Source organism: Zosterops lateralis, assembly GCF_965231275.1.
Source record: "Zosterops lateralis genome assembly, chromosome: 3".
In the NCBI taxonomy this organism is placed as follows: domain Eukaryota; kingdom Metazoa; phylum Chordata; class Aves; order Passeriformes; family Zosteropidae; genus Zosterops; species Zosterops lateralis.
The window spans coordinates 84,009,472-84,033,376 of record NC_139764.1 but is presented as its reverse complement, the minus strand read 5'-3'; the positions used below and the strand labels follow the sequence as shown (position 1 = coordinate 84,033,376).

The following is a 23,905-nucleotide window of genomic DNA, read 5'->3' as shown; positions in this document are numbered from 1 at the left end:
AGGAAAAGCAGACCAGAAGAGAAACAAGCACAACAGTGAGTGCCATTAAACTTTGCCAAGTTACATTTCAAAGTCAATGAAAACCACCCCAGAGACAAAGAGCTAAAATACAGGACAAAGTCGAGCACTGAAAAAAATGTTTCCAAACACTGGTGTCCTACAGAATAAGTTTTGATTACTTGTAACTTGCAAAGATTATGAAGCAAAACCTACACAGAACTAACAGTATGTGAACAAAGTCAATGGTCACCACCTTGGTGCTTTTGTTAACATGTTTGCTTTGATATGTAGACCCATCACAGCTATCTGTGCATGTCAGGGACCCTTTCTACAGAGTACTAAGAAAACAACAGGGCAACATCCACAACTGGCTTTCTAAGTGATATAAAGTAACGGGATGCCCCACTTTAATTAGATAATTAAAACTGCTTCTGCTTTGCTAGATGCCAAGGACACCCAGTTTCTTGGCAACAGACCTCTAATTTTCTTTCTTTGATATCCAGGTCACAGTCATTTGGATTAGAGGCTCATTTCCAGCAGCAGTGCACAGCAGGGGCACAGAGTTTCCTGTCCTGCTGTTGGTATCCCCACTAAGTTCAGCATCTTGCAACTATGTTTATAAAAGCTGTTAAATGTTAAAGCCCTTATAAAAGGTAGTTTCTCAATATTCACAAAGGTCAGGCAACATGTAAACATATTAAAAAATTAGGCAGCCCTGTGCAACACCAGCAACCTCTTACATCATCTGCAACAGTCTCACCCTGTTCTAGCTGAAGAACATGACTGAAAGGGCTAAAGCAAGAGAGGAAAACTCTCAAGCTTCTTTGAAAATAAAGTCTACCATGCCCCTGACCATTTGCTACCATTTCCCCTTATGAGGGAGAGGAACACTGTCCTGTAAGAGGTCTGCTATCTAGATCAGGTGAGGAAATCACATACCTTTACTGATTGTTGGTCAGCTACCTGGAAGAAATGCATATCGCCCTGAATGCCTGGACCAGTGCTCAGCCTAGGCTGACATAATTTGAACTGTGGAGCAAACTACAGCCTGAAGATTATCAAATGCCATCAATCCATATGTAAGGCACAGGTATGTATGTATATGTACATGTATATGTATATATTCCTGGCCCCATGTGAATTGGAAATGACTGATGCCTGAAGATTTTTAGCTTTTTCACATATTTATAGCTTTGTAGATTTTTAATTTACAGTTGTATGGTTTCTTGTACTTTTCTTGCCATTTCTCACATTTTAGAATAATAAGCCAACTCTTTCTAACACATTCTTGAAATTCTGCTTAGTCTTATTCTTAGAAGGAGAATTTCTGATGAGAATATCTGGTTCTCCACCAGAACTTAAGAGACATAATAAATAGGGCAAAGAAGCCCCTGGACCAACTCCAAGGGACTGACCAAGGGTGGGTTACTGGGGCAACTGATCTCCTATTGGATGTACCTGTTAAATATACTATAAGTAATTAACCTTATAAAAACTGTAGAAATCCTTTATCACATATGCTGGCAGCCATTTCTCTGTACCTGAAAGCCTTCATTAATGATCTGCTATCAGTTGCAAGATTTTGTCTTTTGATTTTAGGCAACATAACAGCCCATGCATATTTTTGAAAACAAGTTTTTATAGGAAAGGAATAGAGAACATGGTACCAAGGGGTGGGTTTGACAGAAGAAATCATATAGAGCAGATGGTAGCCACAGTGCTCAATGCACTGTTGGAAGGTGCCCAGCAATTCTAGTTATGAGTGACAGAAGAACTTATAGAGGATAATGACTCTGTCATGTGCCAGCAATTTATTACATCGTATTCCTGAGAACAGCTGAGGTGAATTAACCACAGTAGCCACACTATTCTTTCTTACATGCCTGAGATCCTGTGTGTAGTGCTGCAGAGGCTGCTGGTGCCTTTTGGGTCAATGTGAACTTGTTCAAAGCTAACCCAAAGCCAACTGTCGGGGTTAGCATCGCATCAAACGGTCGCTGATCAAACACCCAGCAGGTGTATCAGCTTATGCTTGCTGCTACACTAACCATCACTTGAGTTTTGGTCACCTTGGAGCAAGACCAGAACAAAAAACGTTAACACACAAACAGCTTTACAAAGAAGGTACACCAGGTGGTATGGCAGTACCAGGTAAACATGCCTCCCTCCAGCTACTTGAAACAAAGGAAAAGTTATGAGGAGTGTGCCTTCTATGCACTCTTTCATCTGACAAAGCCAGTATATAGGACAAGATATTTGTATTCTTGTGTACAGCCTACATCCATACCTATATGCATCACCATTTAGCTGTACAAAACACACTTCAAGTTGGATTACTTTTCATTAAGAAAAGCCATCGAGCAATTTCTTGAAAATAATGTTGCAAAGTGAATTTTGGCTGAACTCATAGAGGTTATTTTTCTATTGCCTGTCCCCAATTTTATCTTCCACTAGGGACAGGTGAGATAAATAAAGCAGATTATTGGTGACAAATACTTCGGATGGATTTTGGAAATGAAGCTGCTTTTTACCCCCAGAGAACAGCTTGGCCCTACAGGACTGGTATCTCATGCACAGAAGGGGAAATGAATTAATATTTACTCAATAGAAGGCTACTTTTTTCTACCAATGAGCACTTCAGAATTACTGTTACTGTTTTATGAACTTCTGATGATCAGGTAAGCAGCCATTTTCAACATGATCTTCTGTTGAAAAAAGTGCATAATACTCCATGGTCATGTTTTCCATCTGCCATCTTCTCTTGAACCATTGCTGTCCACATCCAATCATCTGCAACGTCCAAGAAAGCATGGATCAAAGTATAGAGCAAGTTAAGACAGTCTTGGCAACATACTTATCTGTATGTGCCAACTCAGTAATACAGCTTCTTGGAGTTGGGACACAGGTATGAGTAGTTTCAAACTACGATTTAAGATTTTTGTTATGTCTATTTGGGCTATCTTGTGAATAGTGAATATCATTCCACAGAATGATGGCATGCAAGAGAAAATCTAGTCACCAGCTGAAATGCATAAAATTATTACAGTTCTTGACACAAAAAAAAAAAGTAGTTGAGAGTCAGAAAATAAAAAAGGAATTTTTCTCTCTTTTAAAAATACAAAATCTTAATGAAGAAAATGTATTAGAAGTAACATAGAGTATCGTTTTTTTAAAAAAAGAAAATCTCTGTAGACAGTGCTTCAGACTTCACACAAGAAGCTTGTTAACAGGCAGTTTTATTTATTTTAGTACAACTTGCTTTGATCACTTACTTTCAGATAATTATTTTTCCAGTTAATCAGCATCTCTGTCTAATGTTTTGACCTAAAAGGTGCCGATCCTCTTTGCATTTGAGTAGAAAAGACTGCTGTTATTTTTATTGAAAGCACGACTTTATTTATTACTACCCCAGATATTACATCCATAGCATCTCTCCTGTTAACTGTCCACATACAGTTTGAAACACTGTAGCCTCCTTGGTTGTGATTTCCAGTGTGATGTCACAGAATGGAATTAGAGCTCCTTAGCATCAGCTTTCCCTTCTCTGGAGAAAGTTCCTTTCTTTACTTCATTATATCCTGCGACAAGTTATCTCAAGCCTGTGAGAACAATTTTAATCTTAACTCTTGGCTGCTCTTTGGTGGTATTTCACTCACCATTAGCAAGCTGTTACCATGAGATGGCTGCTCAAAAGACTCTGAATTTTCAAATTCAGCTTTTAATTAATAGGTATTTTTCTCTCAAATCATCCTGGCAGCAGTCTCTGAGAATGGATGTGGAAAGGAGTTCTTCTAATTCTGAAACTCAGGCTCCCTTTAATGTAACATTAAGGCATGCTAACCAAGGAACCTACAAATCATTCTCTTTCTTATCTAAAATAGGAGGATCTGACTTCACAAAGGTATTAAAATACTACGCACATATGCATGTCCACTAAAGAACTATGTCCAGATTCTGTTTTGATTGTAAATGTGGTAATGCCTGTGAACCAAATGATCTTTCAGAAAGACAAAATCAACTGTCATTGTCCTCCAGCAAAAACTGGAGATCTTCATTCTTCTCCATCAGCCAGCTTTCTTCATTCTTAGAATCCCCTCCTTTCAGATGCAATTGCTTCATCCACAGATTTTATATGCTTCTCTCCAGCATAAATGCCATAATGCAGGTTGTCATCCTTTACAGTAGCCCAGGACATTTGCTTAGTGGAGAACCTTGCTGCCCACTCTCCTGCCTTGTTGACAACAATGACACCGCCCAAGCCCCCAACTCGTGTCTTCATGTAGTCTAATGCCGTGTCCGCTGCTACCTCTGGTGACATTCCTGAAAAGAAAAACAAAATAACTTCAAAGTACCTGCCCTGGTACTTTTAATATTCTCTTAAAATTTCACCCTTCCCCATGGAACCAGTCAAATTGAACTTCTCTTTCAACTAAATCAGCATGAAATTTCCAGTCTAACAAAGGAAGCATTTTTGGAAAGGCTCTGGACAGTTGTGAAGAGCTGCTATGGTGTGGTACTGCTCCAAGTATTTATTTACATAGCTTCAGATTTTGATTCTATTTCAGTGTTTAATACAAACCATCTCACAAACTTTATGTTCAAGACACACCATTTCTTTTGCCATCATTTGACTGGAAAAAAAGCCAATCTGCAAGGTTTTCATCAAAGGTTTGTGACAAGCTAGATCTAAAGCGTTTACAATTTGGAAAAACACACATCAAAACAATCAAAAATTTCAGTCATCATCTCTGTTCTAGTTCCACTGGCTGCAACAGAGCTCAAAGCACGTACTACACATTGTCATAATTTATCAAAAGCAGACATCAGCATGACTTTTCCTGAAACTTCTGAAACCATCAGGCAAAATGAGGTCTCAATGTACTAGACATCAGACAAAGGACCAGCAATGCAACTTTAGCTTTTCACTACTTGATTCATATTAACAGAAGTATTTTTCTAAATAAATCAAATTTAATAGGCACATCATACACACAGACCTGCAATAGCTGCAAAATATTTTTCACTGTAAGTTTAAATATACACGCAGGAATGCAGTTAGTTTGGCTTAATTACCCTTAGATAGAAACCCTCAGTAACGTTATGCAGCTTAGGTTATGGAACAAAACATGACCTTCATGCCTTCCCTGCAAATTTTGAGTTAAAATCAAATAAAACCAGCAGAGTCAGAATTATTCACAGCACTGGTGAATCTGACAGGATAAAGCTCCTTACTCTGACGCATGGGTGACTCCGTGACTATTCATGTCAGCGGCACTGTCTTCAAAGGGTCAGTATTTCACTGTTTGATTTTTCACCAAGACAACAGCTGCCACCATAAGACTGAAATTCCAACAGCTGTTAAGACTGGCAAAGCAATTCACTGAAGCAATTCCTGAAATCCAGAAGTAAATTTTGCAGCATTTGTCCAAAAGAAGATATTTAGTATGTGAATTATTGAACAGCTGAACAGAATTATGAGGGCTCTACTGTTGTTCTTACACATGCAACTTCAGCTCACTGTTCAAGGAATGAAAAAGCTGTAATAACATGAGGGTTTGTTTTCAGTGCCTTCATGGAAACATGTTGGGAGGAGGGGCCGGGGGAATCTAATTGCTGACGTGTTTGCCTGGCAGCTGAGTTGTATTTCTGGGCCGGATGAATGAAGGTAAAGCAAGCATGGGCAGGGTGAACAAGTGCAAACCAATTAGACATGAATACATGTGTGTTCATTTTCTTTTTCTCTTTTTCCAATAAACTTTTTAATTTGAGACTCATTTGCCTTTCAAACTCTTTAATCACAAGCCAGATAACTGCTATCAATGCATAAGTCTTGCAGTGCAGTTAACTTCAAGCCAGAGAAGAAATTGGTTTACACAGTTTAGACAACAGCTTAGAAAGCTGTTCACAACTTGAATACTTAGAGACGTATTTTAGAGAGTAAAGGGAGAGCATAACGTGTTAGGAGCTTTGGGAAATAATCTGTAAGTTGCATTTTACGCTGAAACTGTCACGTCAGCTGTGAGATTTAGAGAAGTGCACCCATTATATGCAAACAGCCCTATAAAGCACAACAAGAATATTTGCAGCTGTTACTTGTCTCTCTACTTACTGCCTCTTCAATGAAAATGTAAATTGAATGTTTTCCAAATATTTCCACTTTGGTTGATCTTAAAGCAAGCTACACTGTACTGCCCCAAAGCTACAGCTTTCTAAAAATAATGGTGGTATCTCTATTAATGATTCTTGAACTGCATGCAACACAAGTATGTTGTCTGGCTATGTTTACAGGCTGTAACATAATCAAGAGTTTAGATGACAAACTAAGTCATGAAGGTAAAGCTACAAAGGGTCACCCCACAGTCAGATTGTATTACAGTCACATAAGACATACTGTGTCAGCTGTTTACCACATACCCACCCAGTCAGTTTAGTACATTTTCCAAAACAAAACGTAAATTGAAATCATGGTTAAAAAGGTCTTAAAATAATTTGTTGCTGTAATCAGAGTTGTTAAAATAAAGACCTTTACAGTTCATTAGAAAGGCAGTTTTCCCACACTTTCTATTTCAGCTCCAGTTATTTGTTTATAGTCGTCCCTTTCTGCTCCCTTAAATATATCTTATTTTTACTTGTTTTCTTTTTCTTGTTCACAGAATTTTAGTTTATAATTGGGAAAAAATTACTAAAGATTTACTAAAAGATTACTAAAATTTCTGTTAAACAAAGTATAGAGTAATGTTTTTCAATGTACACTGAAGCAGGATTCAGTATCAGGCACCAGAGATAATTCTGTTCACCTCAGCTATTTTGGCTTTATTAATAATTTAGTACTTTGTTTTGTTTTTAAAGTTTTTGTTTTAACCCATCCACATACCCCTGAGAGCAACTCTTCTGACAACTGTTCTAGGATGACACTATATATACTGAAACCTCTGATCAGGCAATGTTTCCTATCCTCATTATTTCAGATTATAGGAAGTTTGGAATATACCTTGTTCCATGTGATAGAGAATCAGTCGGGCTAAGACCACTTTCATAATGCTCTCCCCATGTCCTGTGGTTGAAGTGGCACCAGAATGGTTGTCAGCATAACCTCCACTTCCTTTTCAAAGGGGAAAAAAAAGAAAGCAATATTCTGTAATACAATTCAAAAGCCATGCATTGTTTAAAATAGCTACCAAACATTTCTTCCTTTAGGTCCATTAGCTCTGTGCATTTCTGAGAGCAAAGTGTCAGAAAAGCTTCTTTCTCACTTCTGCCACAATTTGAAAAGTAAAATTTATGAAAGAGATGAACAACAGTTGGCGCAGGTCAGTTGCCAAGTTGAGAGAGAAGACTAGTGATCTGTGTGTGTACAAGAGGCAGAAGCAGGCCAACACTCCATAGGAATGGGCAGAAATATTTTCCAGAACAGCATGGGAGGGTATACTGAAGATCAGCAAGATAGGGTCGGGATCCAGAATGCCAGGTCATGGAAGATCTAGTGAGGACTTGGTGAGCTGACCGGTTTGAGGGGAACTTGCCCCCCACAGCACATAAAAGATTTGAAGAGCATGGGCTCCAGTAAAACTTCACAAAGCACCCCTGAAGAATCTTTCCAGTCCTCACCACAAGCACAGTGTTTCTTCTGTTGAACCCCCTTCTCCCCCTTTTTTTTTTCTCCCATCCTTTTTTTGCTGGCACATTCCACACCCTCTTCTCCACCAAGCCTCTGCTTGCTCAATACCCATATTTCTAGCACATCTCCTAAGAAAACTATTTCCCAGGAGCAAGGAGGAAACTTACCACAGCATTATAAACAAGGTACTGGGGGAGGGATAGAAGCCTAAGAAGAGCAATGCAAGTTTCTTCCCTTCTGCACTTTCTTGATCAGACCCTTTTAATGGACTCTGAGTAACATGTGGAAAAACACTGCCATGTTAAATCAATGCTCCCATACCAAAGCCTCTGATGTTTAAAAGCACAGCTGACATTTCTGTATCAAATCCTGAAGATGCCTAGTGAGACCAAAAGTTGCAAGCAATATATTCAAAAAGTGCCCAGTTTCACTTGTCCTTCACAAACCCATGTCCCAAACTATACGAACGCTGAACATGATCTACACAGGAGGAGGGTATTTGCAGTCAGAAGGCTGCAGCCAGACACAAAATTGAAAACCACAGCCAAAATCCAGAGGATACCAAAGTGTCAGCAACTTTGTATGCAAAAGAAAGACAGTTTTATAATAATCATATACTGCCAACAGCAATGCTATTTGAGTTTGGATCATGTTTTACTAAAAATAATTATTTTCCAAATCCCAGCTCTATGGTAGAACCCTGAAGCAATCAAATGGCAAGTCTGTTTCATGAGAGGAAGAAGTCTGTGGAAAGGATTTCAAGTGTCTCTTTACACTTGGATAAGAGATCTCTTAAAATATTTCCTTTATTCCACACTGTATCTATTAGGTTCTGAGACAGTCTTATCAGGGCTCTCTTAAGGACAGGAATTTACTCAGAGTTGCAAGTCACTTTACAATTCATGCTCACCGATACAAGAAGTAGTAGTTGGAATTAGACCTACTTCCTTAAGTATCAAGGGAAGGGCATCTTAATATGGAGCAGGCTACATTTTTTGACTTAGCGGAAAGCAGAGCCATAAAAAAGGAGAGCTTTATCAGAATCAACAGAAAGGAAACATGGGTGTTAGCATCGGAGTAAGGACAGACAAAACAAACTCCCATCCCTATTTTCCACACAGAACTCTCAACTCTTTCTTGCAAATCTCTATGCTATAAGGGGCTTTTGCTTTGACAGATTTGAATGTTAGACCTCCATTTCAGATGGACTAGTATTTATGTTTTGTTTCACTAATGAAAAGGAGAACTGTAATACCTTTTTGTTCTTTCTTTAAATGAGATACCCCCAAAAAGTAAAAGGCAAGATCCCACGCCCCATACCTATGCATGCTGTGTCACCAACACGGCCAATCAGTTTATTAGAGAGTCCTCCCGTGGATGTTGCACAAGCTACATTGCCTTCACTGTCTATAGCAACAGCACCGACTGTTCCAAGGTCTCTGCCAAGAAAAACAGCTCACAAAATTAGACAGAATTAAAGCGTACCTGCCAAAGCATGTTGCCTTTATTTCCCAGGTAGCTTTCAAAAAGATTTCTACAACAGAATTACTGCTCATCATAAAGCTACTTTTGCCATGCTTCTCATTACAGAAATAACAAGAAACATGCAACAATTCTCACAAGCTTTGCATTTAACAGAGTAGAAAATGCCTTTTTTTTTTTTTTTTTTTTAAATCTTTCCCCCATGACTTGTTTACTTTCATACCATGGAAACTTGTGGAGGAAAAAAACCCGCAAAACAAAAGCACACAGGGCAGAAATACTTCTAGTCATTATAGTTCTGGAGTAGTTTTTGGCTGACACACAAACTGACACACAACTTTCCCCTAAATGGCAACTCAAAGATGAAACAATTGGCTCCACTGTCTCAACAGGAGGTTAACCGGAATTATTAATGACAATGCACGTAAATGAGTGAATACAGAGAAGGACAATAATGTTATGCATGCACTGAATCATTTCCTTCCTGTTCCTCCTCTTTCCTTTTCCTTACTCGCCTTAATGTTTGAATACTATAAAAAAAAAGCTTATTTATTTTCCTTTCAACTAGTATTGCTCACAACGCATCATTCAGACATACTTTAGTCTTTAGTCTTTGTACTCTGTAGGTATGTAATCTTGAGGCTTAAATCACTTGGCCAGTAGACTCTGCTGAAACTGCACATCGGTTTAAAAATCTTCAGACACTGAAGAAAGCAGAAGTCTCAACTACATCTCTATTTCTTCAACACAGAAAAGGCATATACAATAGCCTGCTCAAAATATACATGTGTAGTTGTGTATGGAAAAAAAAAAAAAAGCCTGTCGTGACACACTGTAACAGTTGCTGCACTGAGAAGTGAGACATTACTGAGAAGCAACAGTTTAAATATCTATATATTCCAGTCTAAGCAATTCACGTAGGAACATAAACTAGTATGTGACTAGAAGTATACCAAACCCCAAAAATAGTCCAAATCTCTCCACACAGGAAAATAATTCATAACAATCCTTCAAGGAACTACCCAACAGGCAACTGGGAAAGGAATACCTTTTGAATTTGCCTGAGCAGTGGTGAGGGTTTCTCCATAGCTCTGCAAAATCTAAGTTAATTAAGTCAGACAAAGTACCTTGAATCCCAGTCAGATTCTCAGAGACCCAACTTCCTGTTCCCTCCTGCTTATATAAAATATCATATTGTCAGTCCCTACACTTCATTCACAGCAATTCAAAGCTGACTGATGAATCACAGGCCTTATAGGCTGCTCTGACATTTATATAGAGACGGACCTCATCTCAAACTGATATGATGGTGCAGATGGGCTTCCCACCCATCCATCTGTTACAAATGATTTGCTGAAAAGAACATTAGTAAATTCAGTACTCCCTTGCACATTCATGTAGCACCCTTCAACCAACTAAAGTTAGATCCTCCTGAAAAATTTAGAAATATGTATCCAGATGTATATTTTCTTATGGAAGTATTTACCTTAAGCAACTGTGAAAAAAGAAGCACAAAGATGACACAGGCAGTTTTGGTATTACCTGTTCTGGCATGAGAGGACAACTGGCAATAAATAACAAACTGAATGTGTCCAACACACCTCATCATCAGCAGTGGAGCAAACAGACAATTACACTTGATTTCTTACAATCCCTTTTTTACTGCTTCAGTGTAACTTTTCCTTTGATCATCTTTGGAACAAAGGCAAAGAAGATACAGATAAATTTTATGCATGGCTAGTTGACTCCAAAACATTAACAAGAAAGACAAAACTGCTTTCAAAATATAAACCATCTCTCTATTTTTAGTTATTGACAGTAGCAAGAACCTCAACAAGTACCTGTGGTGTACCAGAGGATGCTATTAGGGACATTTTCAATCAAAGATTATTCCTATATACTGCATAAACTGCGATACAGAATGTGTTATTTAGATTTGGTCATTCCCTTTTGTCTAAATCTTTCATTATCCAATACCCATGAACATACTTACACAATCCCCATTTAACTAATGAGTTACCTGTTATTTTGTCTCTCATCAGTAGTGGGATTTTTTTGTTTATTGTTAGGGGCCTTGTTAATACCTCCTCAAGTTACTCTAGCAGTGCAATTCACAGTGGGGCGAGGAGCCCATTTGCTACCTGACAGCCAGACTCAACACCTTTCTGTGGGACTCTCAGGCAAACTCCAGTAATTGTTAACAAGGATATTGTCAGTCTTCAAACTGTGAGACTGCAGATAAATCAAATCTTGCCTTGATCTCAGCAAAAGGTGTGCAAGATGGAATGCTGCACATGCAATGGAATCCTAAGCTTTCAGCATAAATCAATGCAGGCTTCTAACTAGCAGAGGAGAAAGGTTATCTCTTATGGAGACACCAGACTTTACCTGTAAAGCCTATGAAATCCCAGGGTTTCCAACACTGTGAGGATCAGGGAACTGGAAGTAAAATATACACCAACCTTTAAATTCCCAGTATGATCTGGTATTATGTTGCCTCTGACTAACACTACTTCACCTTCTGTTTGTTTGCCTCAGGCAAGTTTCTGCATAATTACTGTGGACATAACAGGGAAAAAGAACATTCCACGTGTGATACAGAATGAAATGGGTTTGCACTAAAAAAGACCTGTTTTCAACTTTGTGAATTTGTGCTGATGATTTGGTTTTCAGAAAAAGAACAACATGGACAAGACAAAAAAATAACCTTCCGCCTTTCAGAAATACACAAGCTTTTTATCATCAGATATTCCAGAAGAAGTCCATGCTGAAACTGAAGATGCCTAACACTGTTTTCAGAGAAAAAAAATAAAGGTAAAAATGAAGCAGTTATGAGGAATGAATGAAGACTTAAATGCCATGCTATTCCAACTCATATGTTCAAGCAAACAAGAGGCACTGGTGGCTACACCATCTCAAAATTCTTCTCCATGAATGATAATACCACACAGTCTTTGGACAGACCATGGATCAAAATAAAACTTCCGTTGGATACGAGACAAACTATGACCAAGACCTTATGGTCAAGGAACAACAAGGAACACCACCACTTTGTTCACAAGACCATATTTATGCTTGTCTCATTACTTTATTTTTCCTTCTAGCAAAGTAACATATAGGTTGTAGTTTATAGCCTCATTTCAGGGACTTTAATTAACATGTTCACAGAAGAAATTTCCTCCTTCTGATCTGCAAGTTCAGCTCTGCTCCTGCCATTACTCCTGTTTCACAAAACTGATGAACAGCACATAATAAAGCATTTATGTAATGTAATACAGCATTTTCCTGTACCACAACCATGGACATACAAATGGAAGCTCAAAACAAATTAGTGTTTATGCCTACCTCACAGGCACAGAAAACATTCTTGACACCAGATGTTTTTCACTCCTTTACTGTCCACCGCACCCTCCCCTCTACTTTATGTAAGACTGGGTTGCTTTCCAAGTGATGTTCATTTTGTGCAATACCCTCCAGTAGCATCTCTCTCCCCAGCAACCACTAAACTTGTTCATTCTTTTTCATTCCCATTCATAACCAACAGCCTCAATCACTACTCAGAAGGAATTAGTGGTCAAAGTCTGATGTTGTTTAACTATCTAATCCAATTTAAAGACAAATCTGATCATCTACTTAACCAAGATCAACTTTCTGGGGTTTCCAGGGGTTTCTTTATTAACTTGTTTTAGTATGTGCACTGGAGACTTTTTTAAAATCAGCTCATCTGCAGAAAAAGCTATAAAAAATAATACCTGCTTTTGTTAAAGCTACACTATGCACTTCTGTAATTGAGGATTTTAAGAGTATTAACAAGTTCTAACTTTGCTCTCCATCACAACCTATGCTATTGTCAAAGTGACCAATAATCTTCTTAAGCAGCAACAAGTTTCATCAAGTTTGTTGCAGTCATTTAAGTTTAAGCAAACTCATTGAAAGCTTGAATTTCTATTGCTTTCAATAAAGACATACTGTAAAGACTGTATCAAACCTCATAATATTTGGAATACAGGCCTCCAAGGTTTGTGTTTATTTTTCTGGGTTTTGTTTTTCTTGGTTGCTTTGTTTGTTTAGGGGTTTTTGGTTTCTTTTGAGTTTTTTTGCAACCAGGTAGCACAAATTAAATTACCCAAATTTAAAAATAAAATATATTTTACCTACTTCTGAAACTCTTCAGGGTTGGAATCTGGCTCAAGGTTCTTCTTCCATCTCTCCCGAGATCTCTCAGTTATGAGTTTCTCCCCTGGAATTTCAGGAATACCCATGGCCTGAGCAAACAGGTGTGCACCATGGTCAGTCAGCAACATGTGCTTTGTCTGCAGAAGGACAAGAGATTCATTGACAATTCTTGTTTTGTCTTGTACCGAGCAGTTTTGTATAACTGCTATTTTTAGAAGCATCCACACAAAGAAAATTACAAATTTTATTTTTAAAAATTCTAAACTTCTGTCCGTATCTCCTTCCACTATACCTGAAAAAGCTTTCAGTTCTCCAAACCACAAAGTTTAACCATCAATAGACAGGAATTGTACTTATCTATTTAACACTTACTATAATGGGAGAAGAAAAATCGGCACATTTGTTCCTTAGCTAATTTGTATACAACTGTTTTGTACTGTTTCAAATGAATCATCAAATTACTACATAACTAACTGCTTTGTCCAGTTAACTAAGAGATTTAGAAGGCTTTTATTCAAAAGAATGCTAAATAAATTTCTATTTAAAGGCATTATACCTAGGAAAATAACCAACAAACGTAAATAGCATACAAATAGAATGTTCTTTATCATCAGCTGAACAAATTCATTTCAAATATTTCCTTCAACAAACTGCTATTCTTATTAACTCAAGAGGATCAAATTTAAGAACAGAATACTTTCTAATGGGCTTGAGCAAAAAATGTTTACTCTCTTTTAACAATACTTGAGAGTTCTATTTTGATTCCTTTATTTACAAAGCACTTCAAATCAGATTTTAATTCAACAACCTTCATTAATTCCATGCTTCAAAGTCTGTAGAGCTTGGTTAATTCATATTTTAGAGGAAGTTGCCAGATAATTTTTTAAATTAATCCTTATACTTTGGTAGTAGCTCTGAAATCGAATGTTTTGTTTTGTTTTGATGTGTAAAAAAGTAAGGAGCAGCTTCTTGCCCAATTACACAGCTGTCAATTGCTCATCAGGAACATTTTAGAGGAGTGGTGGTCTGACTATACAGCAGGGAACAGTTTCAGAGCAGAGCACCTAACGTAGAGCAAGCCTTTCTGTCCATGCAGCATCACAGCACACCTGAGCAGCTGAGGAGCAAACAGAACCATGTGGGGCTGGAGGCAGCAGCCCGCAGAGCCCCGCAAAGCGCCACGTGGCACGTCCCACCTCTCGGCCAGAGGCGAGGACAACAGAGGTTGGGTGTTTCTGTACCACGCTACATTCTGGAGGACATTTACAGTCTCAAAGCTTCAGGTTAAGATGTTGCAGACCATCAACTGCTGTTGATTTCTAAAGTGATGACAAGTAATCACTACATGACCAATGCACAGTGCTACATTTTTTTAAAGGATTCCAGACAAACCTCTTCCCCAAGTCAGAAACATTGATTTCTACTTAAGCCTATCCCAGCCTCTGCATTAAGCCCTTTGGACAGGGACAGAGGACTACACTTCAGAAACATTTCTGATGTTGCAGCCTTGATATCAAACATTTTTGAAAATTTAAATGCCTTTTTAATTAATCTTTAATTCATGAGGGTATGCTTTAGGGAATACTAAGGGTGACAAGAAAGACTTCCCCTGTATATGTGAAAGGAGACATCAGGCTTTCATGCTGAGACGATGCAGTACCTACCTGTTTCTAACAAAACTAATGAGTAGTGTTCTTTGACTTGAGAGCCAACTTCTTTGTGCAATACTGCCCCCCTCTGCCACTACCACTAACCCACAAGAAGCACACAATATGATACTCAAAATAATTCTGGTTTTTATTTGTGGGTGTGGGTTGGGGGTTTTTTGTTAATTGGTGGGTTTTTGTAGGAAATTTGAAATAAGCTTTTGTCTTGATCTCTACCAGAAGGCTGTGTCCTCCATCCATTGCTTTCTTCAGCAACTAAGACTATATCATCCTGTAAGTAAGTTTCAAAAATACAAGGTTTTATTATAAAAAATGGAAGCTATTTCTAAAAACTTTTTCATAAAATTCCATCCCATATTCAAAATTGCATAACATATGCACCTTCCTAAGCTACACAAACAGGAAACACTTGTGTATTGACAAATAAACTTTTATGATAGGACTTTGTGTCTGGCGTTTTGTTGGGGTTTTTTTTCTTCTTTTTCAGTCCTAGCTGAAAAGATGTCATCTTAAGGTGATTTTTGTCATTCTCTTAAGCAGATATTGTCAATCAAAAGAACCAGTAGAACACTGTCAAACGATGCAAAAGCACATTTTCCTGTCTCATTCTTCCAGTTTCATTATTATGTTTGCTAACATAAAGTGCCTACTTTTTCTGGAAGACATTTACATAAAGTAATCCAAAAGGACAAGAAAAGAGTCCAAGAGATTTTACAAATAAGCAACAAATGCTGGCACTCTTAGTTAATTTCACTGGAAATAGGGAAAATACCCCTAATTTCTGCCTGGTCTGAAGTTCAGACCATCACAGTTCTTTATTTAACAATTCTGGCAATACAGAGCACAGAAAAAAAAAAAAACTGGTCCTTTGCCTCAAGAAGTCTGTGCTATAAGCTAAATTCTCTTTTGCCTAATGTAAAGTCCTGCACAATAAGAGTAGAGGAAAACATACACAAAATACATATACTAATGAGTTAGTGTTCATGTGAAGCCCATCTAATGAAGTGTTGGAGCTGAGAAGGGCTACATGCCCCGAATTTAAAAAAAAAAAAAAAAAAAAAAAAAAAAAAATCATTTCAATGTATCATTCTATTTATGTTCAATACAAACAGGAATAATTCAACAGAAACTTCAGTGCTTTTTCTACAATGTGCTTCATTAATTAATGTACTAAAAGTCTTCCACTTCTAGACGCTCCTGTGAACAACAGTACAGTAAATCATGAATGGAAATTATTCTGGTGCCCTCCTTTTTTCTACTCCATGAATTTGGACAAGTTTGAGCCCAGTGGGAAAGTGACAGCCAAACAAATGCGTTGCAACAACAACCTAGAGGAGCTACTCTGGCCACCAGATGGAGCCCACACTGTTCCATAATAGGATGGAAAAACCATTACGAGCAGAGGTACAGGGTGGTTTTGGTTGGTTGGTTTGTTTTTGGGAGCTGCATGTTTCAAAATTCTTTATGGCATTAAGGCATCTCAGAACCACTGGGAATTATGCATACAGACTTAAGACCTCAGGAAAACTACCCTTATTACCCCCCAAGTCACACAGTTAAAACTGTTTTTTAATTAAGCACAGTACAACAAAACACACTATGAAATGTACTGTGAAATATTCTGGATTGGTGTCCCAAAATTCCTGTCCAAGGTGAACAGATGGGCAACAATGAGCAGAAGAGCAGCATCACTTGGTATTCCCATTTCTGGGAGATGGAGAATTGCAGAAACTCATGTCAAGATACATCAAGCAGTTTAGGTCAACATTTACATTTGAAATCTACCATCATGCACACAGATTCTTTTGCATCTTGTAAAATATTAATAATTTTACCACAGAACGCCATGGTGTTAGGGCTACACCATTATACTTGTTCCTGTACAGCAGAATTTTATGATTTCATTTCAAATTTAACCTCAACACTTTTGAATGCCAGAAGCACCATGCAATGACAAGAAAGACAATGTAAAAGACGAGACATAGGAGAGGGCTTTCTGTTTGCTGGTTTGGGGGGTTTTTTTGTTTAATTTTTAAAACACACTATTTGCAAAGTTATATTCTCAAAACCCAACAGTTTTGTTTTGACCTTATTGTTGTTGACTTAAATGAGGTTCTTTTTTCCTCAAGATAACAAGGACAAGATAACAAAGAAAATAAATTAGTGATCCTGGAATAAGAAGTAAATGATAGTCATTAAAATAAGTTTTCTACTGAAGAAAATAAAATAAAATATGAAATTCACCTTAACATGCTAGAATCCCCTCTCCCCCAACCCTTCATCTATATTCTCAAATTTTGTCTTGTGAAGCTGTCTACCACCTATACTTATTTACTGATCTAGCTAATAACAAAATAAAATCTTTATGAAGGAAAAAAATCAAATTCATCACAAGTTTTAACATAATTTTCTAATAGACATACATTTCACTGAAGTATTTATATTCACTATTTTAGTGAAATGTTCTGATCTTAAAAGCAGAACTATCTTTAAATTAAGGACACAAAAAAATTCTATCTGCTTTGGAGGCCATTGAGGACAAGATAAATGTCAATTGTCTTTATAGATCACCAAAACAGATTTTGTTTCTTCAAAAGCCACTTTCAAGAGGTTAAAGAGAAGTACGCCTTTTTTATTAGTAAGTGTTTTTATAAATATGAACCTTTTCAACAATGGGGCAGCTGCACTAGTAGGATGAAAATGTAAACTCCAAAGACAGGACAAATGTTTTGATCACTGTCACAGCCTTGTAATAGTAAAACAGACACAGACAGCACACAGATCACTTACTCCCATCCTGACATTACATCATATCTGAAAAATAAGAGAAGTCTGCTATGGCAAATATAAGATGGACTTCTTAGTGGAGTTAGGTGGGATTGATTCTATATAGAAGGTCAAGTAGTATTTTACTGCTATGATAAATTTGATTATCTTAGAAAATCTGTCAGCACCACGCAGAGCTAATGTTATCTCCTGCTGGTGGCAGATCACAACTGTACTGGTGCTACCACCAGATGAGGTCACGGTGGACTCCCCAGAGCAACAGGGTCATTTAACTCAGTTCCATATCACTGCAAAGTGAACAGTGTATTACCTTACTTTAATCTTGCGAGATCAAGCACAACACTCAGTGACAACATAAAGGCTCTTCAAAAAACTAGTGAAATAAAACAAAAAACCCCAACTCCCCTTGAATACCAGCAGCGGAACCACAGGAGACCAACGCGTATAGGTCAAGTTACGTTTCCTTAGAATGCTATTGTTTATAAATATTTCTCAAAAACCCTTAAAGTAAATGCTTCGTGGTCATGACCACAGTTTCCAAAACTCCAATCTGTTCCTCCCTCCCTTGCTGCTTTAAAGCACTACACAAACATCATCACTGAGGTGTATCAATATACTGGATGAAGTTCAAAGGAAAAGAAAATGCTTCATACTCAAGTAGATAATCAGCATACCTTTTCCATAACAAGTCGAGCAAGTTTTATTGGGTTTGCTATGCACTTAACTGCAGATACTGCTCCAGAGTCTAAATTTTTTCCATCCATGATAATGGCATCCATTTCTACTTCACCTTTTTCATTTAGAACAGATCCACAACCTAAAGACAAAAAAAAAAAAAAAAATTAAAAAAAAAAATAGGGGGCAAGAGAAAAAGAAGAAAGTCATTAAGAATTAACCATCCAGGTGATTCAATTGTAAGCTCTCATCGAGCAACCTTTCTCTTTCCCTCTGCTGACTTCCCAAAAGTATCTCCCAAAGACAAACAAAACAGCAGAAACACTGCTGAGTATGATCACAAAATCCAGCCATTAATGGAAGTCTCAGAGTACAACAACTACTTGAAAACTGAGTTTTATTTTTTATAAGATGAAAAACACTTTCAATCCCATCCAAATGATATACTTGATATTAAAGTTAAATCAACAAACCATCATGAATAGAATTCTTTATTCCCAGATAGTTTTTCCAAAGGAAGCTACAACACCACCCAAAGAAATAGTTTAGCATTTGATCCTATCAACAGATTAACATCACACAGCACTCCAAGAAACTGCCAAAATTAACGGAGCAGAATAAGTGTCCCCTCACTACTGTACCAAAAGCTTGAAATAACAAGCTTCTTCCACTACCAAATAAAAACAGTATATAAAATAATTTTTAAAAATAAAAATTAGGTAATAAAACATCAGGTAGTTATCTTCTTCTATAATTATTAGTGCTACCACTAACCTAACTGAAAATTAATGACATACAAAATGAGACAATGTAAATAGGGTCGGTTTTTAAATAATGACAATAATTGTACCATAAAGGAGTAACAGGTTGCAAGTCATCAAGTGCACAAGCCTTGCTCTTACAGATGGTGATGACTAAACCTGAAAAGAAGTAAAAAACCAAACCAAAACATGGCAGATTTACACAGTACCACGGGTAAAAAGACCTGAGCACTGTACATAACTAATCCAGTGGGGTTTTTCTCCTTTCTGTTAAACCAACATGAAAGCAGAAACCTCTGTTAATAACTGACATAAAACTTCTATACCAATGTACTTCAGACCTGAATATATGAAATTAAATCCCCTGTGACAAAAGGTAGCTAAATCCTATAATCCTCCTCTAGTAATCTCAAAAACTGCCCCTGCCACATACAGACACACCCCTCAAAAGTTACCTGCCTCCAACTGCATAAATTACTCCACAGTTCAGTCCTGCATCATTCACAATATGTTAAATTCTAGACTGATCTGCAAAGAGCTTACAGGTTAACTGTCTTGTGTCACACCCGTGTTAACATCATTCTTTCAGCTTTTCCTTATGCTGGTAAGGAATTGTTTTCTTACCTAAACACTGCCATGCTCTTTTAACTTCCTTTGACAGTGTTAGGCTTTCGAACCCATGATCACAAAATTCCCACTAGAACTAGGGTAGCCCTTTCTCAAGTATCAGTGACCAGAACCAAGATTCCAGGGGAAACTCAGCAAGGCCCCTTCATCATTAAGAGTATCCCAAGTCTGTTGGACATATCTCATAGGATACACTTTAGGATTTTCTAAAATTTGCTGAGCAGAAAAACAGTGGCAGACAATTTCTGTAATTAAAGACAGCTTTCTAAAAAAAATCTCCTTTTACAGCTGGTGAAGAGATACAGATACCTATTAAGAACAATTCATCCCACTTGCCATAGACTCACAGAAAGGCCTGGGTTGGAAAGAAAAGGAAACTTAAAGATCACCTAGTGCCAACCCCTTTCCACAGGCAGGGATGCCACCCACTAGATCAGGTTGCTCAGGGCCTGATCCGACCTGGCCTTGAACGGTTGCAGGGGTGGGGCATCCACAACTCCTACAGCTTTGAGAGCTGTATAGCAACTTCTCATTCCACTAATCACCATGAAAGTCTGTACACCACAGCAGAGCTAGTTACTGAACTTCAAGAGATCTCAGGCAGGATAAATCCTTCCTTCTGTGGTTACAGGCTGCCTTTTTATCTGCCTTCCAAGCCAATGGGTAGGGACTACCAGCCTCTGAGGCTATGGTATCCAATGGCAGCAGTGCTAAGAAAATGAAGTTTTTGGCTTAGTTATTAAGCAAAGGAGTGGGAAAAGAAGAGACAGAGAACAGAAAACAAAATCTAGGAGGAAACAAATAACCAACATGTCTGACATCAGCCTAATCACAGCTGGGATACTGAGAGGAGTATTCCAACTCCCTCTGTCTGTGGATGGATAGATCCTGTCCTGCAAAGGCTGCAAAGGCAAGAGCGTGCAAGGATCAAGAGCGTGTCAGTTCTTACACCTGAGGTACTTGTGCCAAGCTGGTTCACACACTAGCCAAAGAGATCACACAGAAATATAACTACGCCACAAGTAGAACTTGACTTTATTATGCTGCACAAGTCACTAAAATAGTAATTTTATACACCAGTATGGCTTCTGAGCCCTTGTACCAAACCTACATCAAGATGACCCTACACAGCATGGTTACACCCTATCATGCAAAAAAAGGACACAACTTGATTGTTCTGCCCATTCTTCCCCATCTTTATTGTTGTCTCTCAGCAATGTCTGTTTGCCTAGAAAATATTACAGCAAAACTGATTTTATCCTTTTTTGAAGATAAATACTACGCAATGAGTTTTAAACAGCCATTCCAATCAGGGTCCTTTTCACAGAGCTTTCAGCTCATTTTTGCCAAATTCTGAGAGCAGCTGTAGCTAATGAGCATTAACACAATTAGATACATCTGTAACAGACCACTTGCCACTTAGACCATCACAGTCAAACCTGAACAATGGGTGAAGGCTCAAGTCCAGTTAAGTAAAAGCTCAATCACCCTGATGCTAAATATATAAAAGTACACACTACTCCTCCAAGTCCACTTCATGATTTCAGCTTGAATGCTCTAAAAATCATGATGCCCAACCCAAGTCAATAACAAAACAATGAAAGTTTCATACTAAATAAAAGCTGCTCTTGACTGCAAGGTGAGACAGAACAAATGAACCTTTGCACACTAACTGAGCACATAACTATTAGCTATGTTATCTAAAATACTGAGCACCTACAGGTATTTCATTCCATGTTCTTTTCTGACATACCATGGTGGGAGGGTGGAAATATTTTGTGCTGAAATTCATTGAAATAATAAATTTGAGGTACGAAGAAGAGGAGAAAGTATTTGATTACTACCACTAATACTAACTCCCATTCCTGATGAGGAAATCCAGTTACAACCCCTTACTATGAGAAGGTATAGATTTCTGACTCATATACCATTATTGTATTGCTTCTCTAGTATTATTTACAAAATAACTAATTGCAAGCATTAATGAACAGAAAAGCACCCCAAATCCCCAACACCAGTATTTCTGTGGCAATAGGTAAAGGTCAAGCACTCAGGATTAAACAATGCTGCAAGGTATATCCAAGTGCCTTGAAGAGGTACGTTAACTTAAGCTAAATTCCATAAGAGTCCAGGCCCTAAAACTGGATATACATAGCACAGTAACAGAAGATTTACAGAAAAGTAAAACTACACAAATTAAATGGCAGATACATAATACTGAAGAATGGGAAAAGCATAACTCATTTCCTAAGTGTACTCATGAGAAACTACAGGACATACCATGCTGAAAAATCACCTATTTTGTGATACTAGTATTTAATCCACTGCAATGTACAAAAATCAATAATAATGCAATAATAATAATAATACAAGCTAGGAGTTTCAGAAGCATCAGGGCAAAACATTTGAAATATAATATGATTCTAAGTCCACTTAATTCTTAAAAAAATTACCTGCATTAAAATGAGGATCATCTTCCATTGACCGTACTGCCTCCTCAACTGCATCCACGGCACTGCCCCCCTGTTTCAGAACACTGTAGCCTCGCAGTGCGGCTCTGACAACACCAGCACGACAGCCCTCCTCTCGCTCTTTGAAGATGCGGCCAGCCCCACCGTGCACCACGATGACAGGCTTCATCCTGCCGAGCGCCTTTCCAGGCTTTCAGCTGCGCAGACCGGTCAGTTCACTGGAGAGGCAGCCTTCAGCATGTGCTTCTTCCTACCCAGAGAGTGGCCAAGGGTCAGCCAACACCTACGGGCAATTTGCAACAACTTTACCTTCTGGGAAGCCAAGTACTCACATGCAGGAGCTCCTCACTCAGTCTGGATGAGGCCCCAGGCAACTTGGTGCAACTCTGAGGCCAGCCCTTTAAAGCCAGCTTTAACCAGGGTCTGGGTCAAGTGGCACAGGACAGGGGCCCTTTCAGGCTAAGTTACTCTACAATCTTGTTGTTTAGTATGAACCCTGTCTGGTGATAAAACATTACAAACATGGGAACAAACACTTGAGTAACCCTTGAACCTGCTAAGTGCTCTTTGTTTTAGATGGGTGGCCTGTTGTCAGAGTACAGTAATATCACCGGCAGTAAAGAAAGGCAACTGACCCGAGCCCAGTTAAAGGCTTACCCAGCTCAACCACCTGGATCCCAGACCTCTGAACTCCTGCAATACTTCGAACTTCGAGCAGGAAAACAAGGTGTTCATTCACACCTGGCAGCCAACACCTCGTTGTTACTGCTCATGGTCTCCTGCGAGCAGAAGAGATTGTTGCTAATCGATGATACACATCTTTGGGGATGCAAATCACGGGTTTTGCTTCCAGAAAAAGGCAAAGAAGCAGCAGCTAACTCATCCCCCACTGAAATCTGGGGCGCTTCACAGAGAACACTCCCCTCGTGAGAAGTTTCTCGGGGGCGGCTGTTTTTGGAGGCTGCGATGAATAGACTCCAACAGCCCTTCCTCTCATCCTACAGGCAAACCTTCCCAACAGAGCCTCCCGCACTGCTCCTGTCCCTCGCACTCCTGCTGCCCCAGGGGAGACCGGCCGGGAGAAGAGGAAATCCCGGCCAGGGCCGCTATGGGGCACAGCATCCCGTAAGCGCGGCGTTTCGGCTTTTATTTCAGCCAGCAGCCACGCTCTTCCCTTACTCATCACGGGCTACCCTCGGCCGTAGACCCGGCCCGGCCGCACCTCCGCTCGGGGCGGGCCCGCCCCGCTCTCCCCCCCGCCCCCGGCGTTCCCTCGCAGAGTGCGGGCTCCGATCCCACCTGGAGCGCCCCGTCCTTGCCGTGACCTACGCCCGCCCAGGGCGCGCTCCCCTGGGCGCGGATGATGCCCGGGGCCGCTGTGCCGGCAGCGCCCGTCAGAGACATGGCGGCCCCGGCGGCGCCGAGCCCTGCCCGCACCGGACATGGCGGCGCTGCCCGCACCGGACATGGCGGCGCTGCCGCTCTCCCCGCGGTCCCCGCCCCTCAGGCGCCGGCCCTGAGGCAGCGCGGCCCGGCCCGGCCCAGGGGAGCCCGCAGCGCCCGCCGCCGTCCCCCGCTCGCCCTCAGCCGCCGTGCTGTGCACGGCCACAGCCGCGCTGCCCCACCAGCTCGCCGCCTGCC

General features: G+C 39.3%; 1 protein-coding gene across 3 annotated transcripts; it reads right to left on the bottom strand.

The window, feature by feature from the left end:
- Positions 1-3,218: 3,218 nt before the first annotated feature.
- On the bottom strand, positions 3,219-23,642 carry ASRGL1 (asparaginase and isoaspartyl peptidase 1). Of its 3 annotated transcripts, none has more exons than XM_083857500.1 (8): positions 23,564-23,642; positions 22,922-23,043; positions 22,247-22,547; positions 18,405-18,547; positions 13,259-13,413; positions 8,939-9,057; positions 6,992-7,102; positions 3,219-4,320 (listed from the first exon to the last, which is right to left on the bottom strand). In XM_083857500.1, the coding sequence occupies exons 3-8, from the start codon at positions 22,431-22,433 to the stop codon at positions 4,085-4,087; spliced, it is 951 nt and encodes a 316-aa protein (XP_083713626.1). In that variant the 5' UTR covers positions 22,434-22,547; positions 22,922-23,043; positions 23,564-23,642; the 3' UTR covers positions 3,219-4,084. The 3 variants fall into 3 exon arrangements, with proteins under 3 accessions (XP_083713626.1, XP_083713627.1, XP_083713625.1); XM_083857501.1 differs by having other exon boundaries at positions 22,247-22,514; XM_083857499.1 differs by lacking the exons at positions 22,922-23,043; positions 23,564-23,642 and having other exon boundaries at positions 22,247-22,697.
- Between the last annotated feature and the right edge of the window lie 263 nt (positions 23,643-23,905).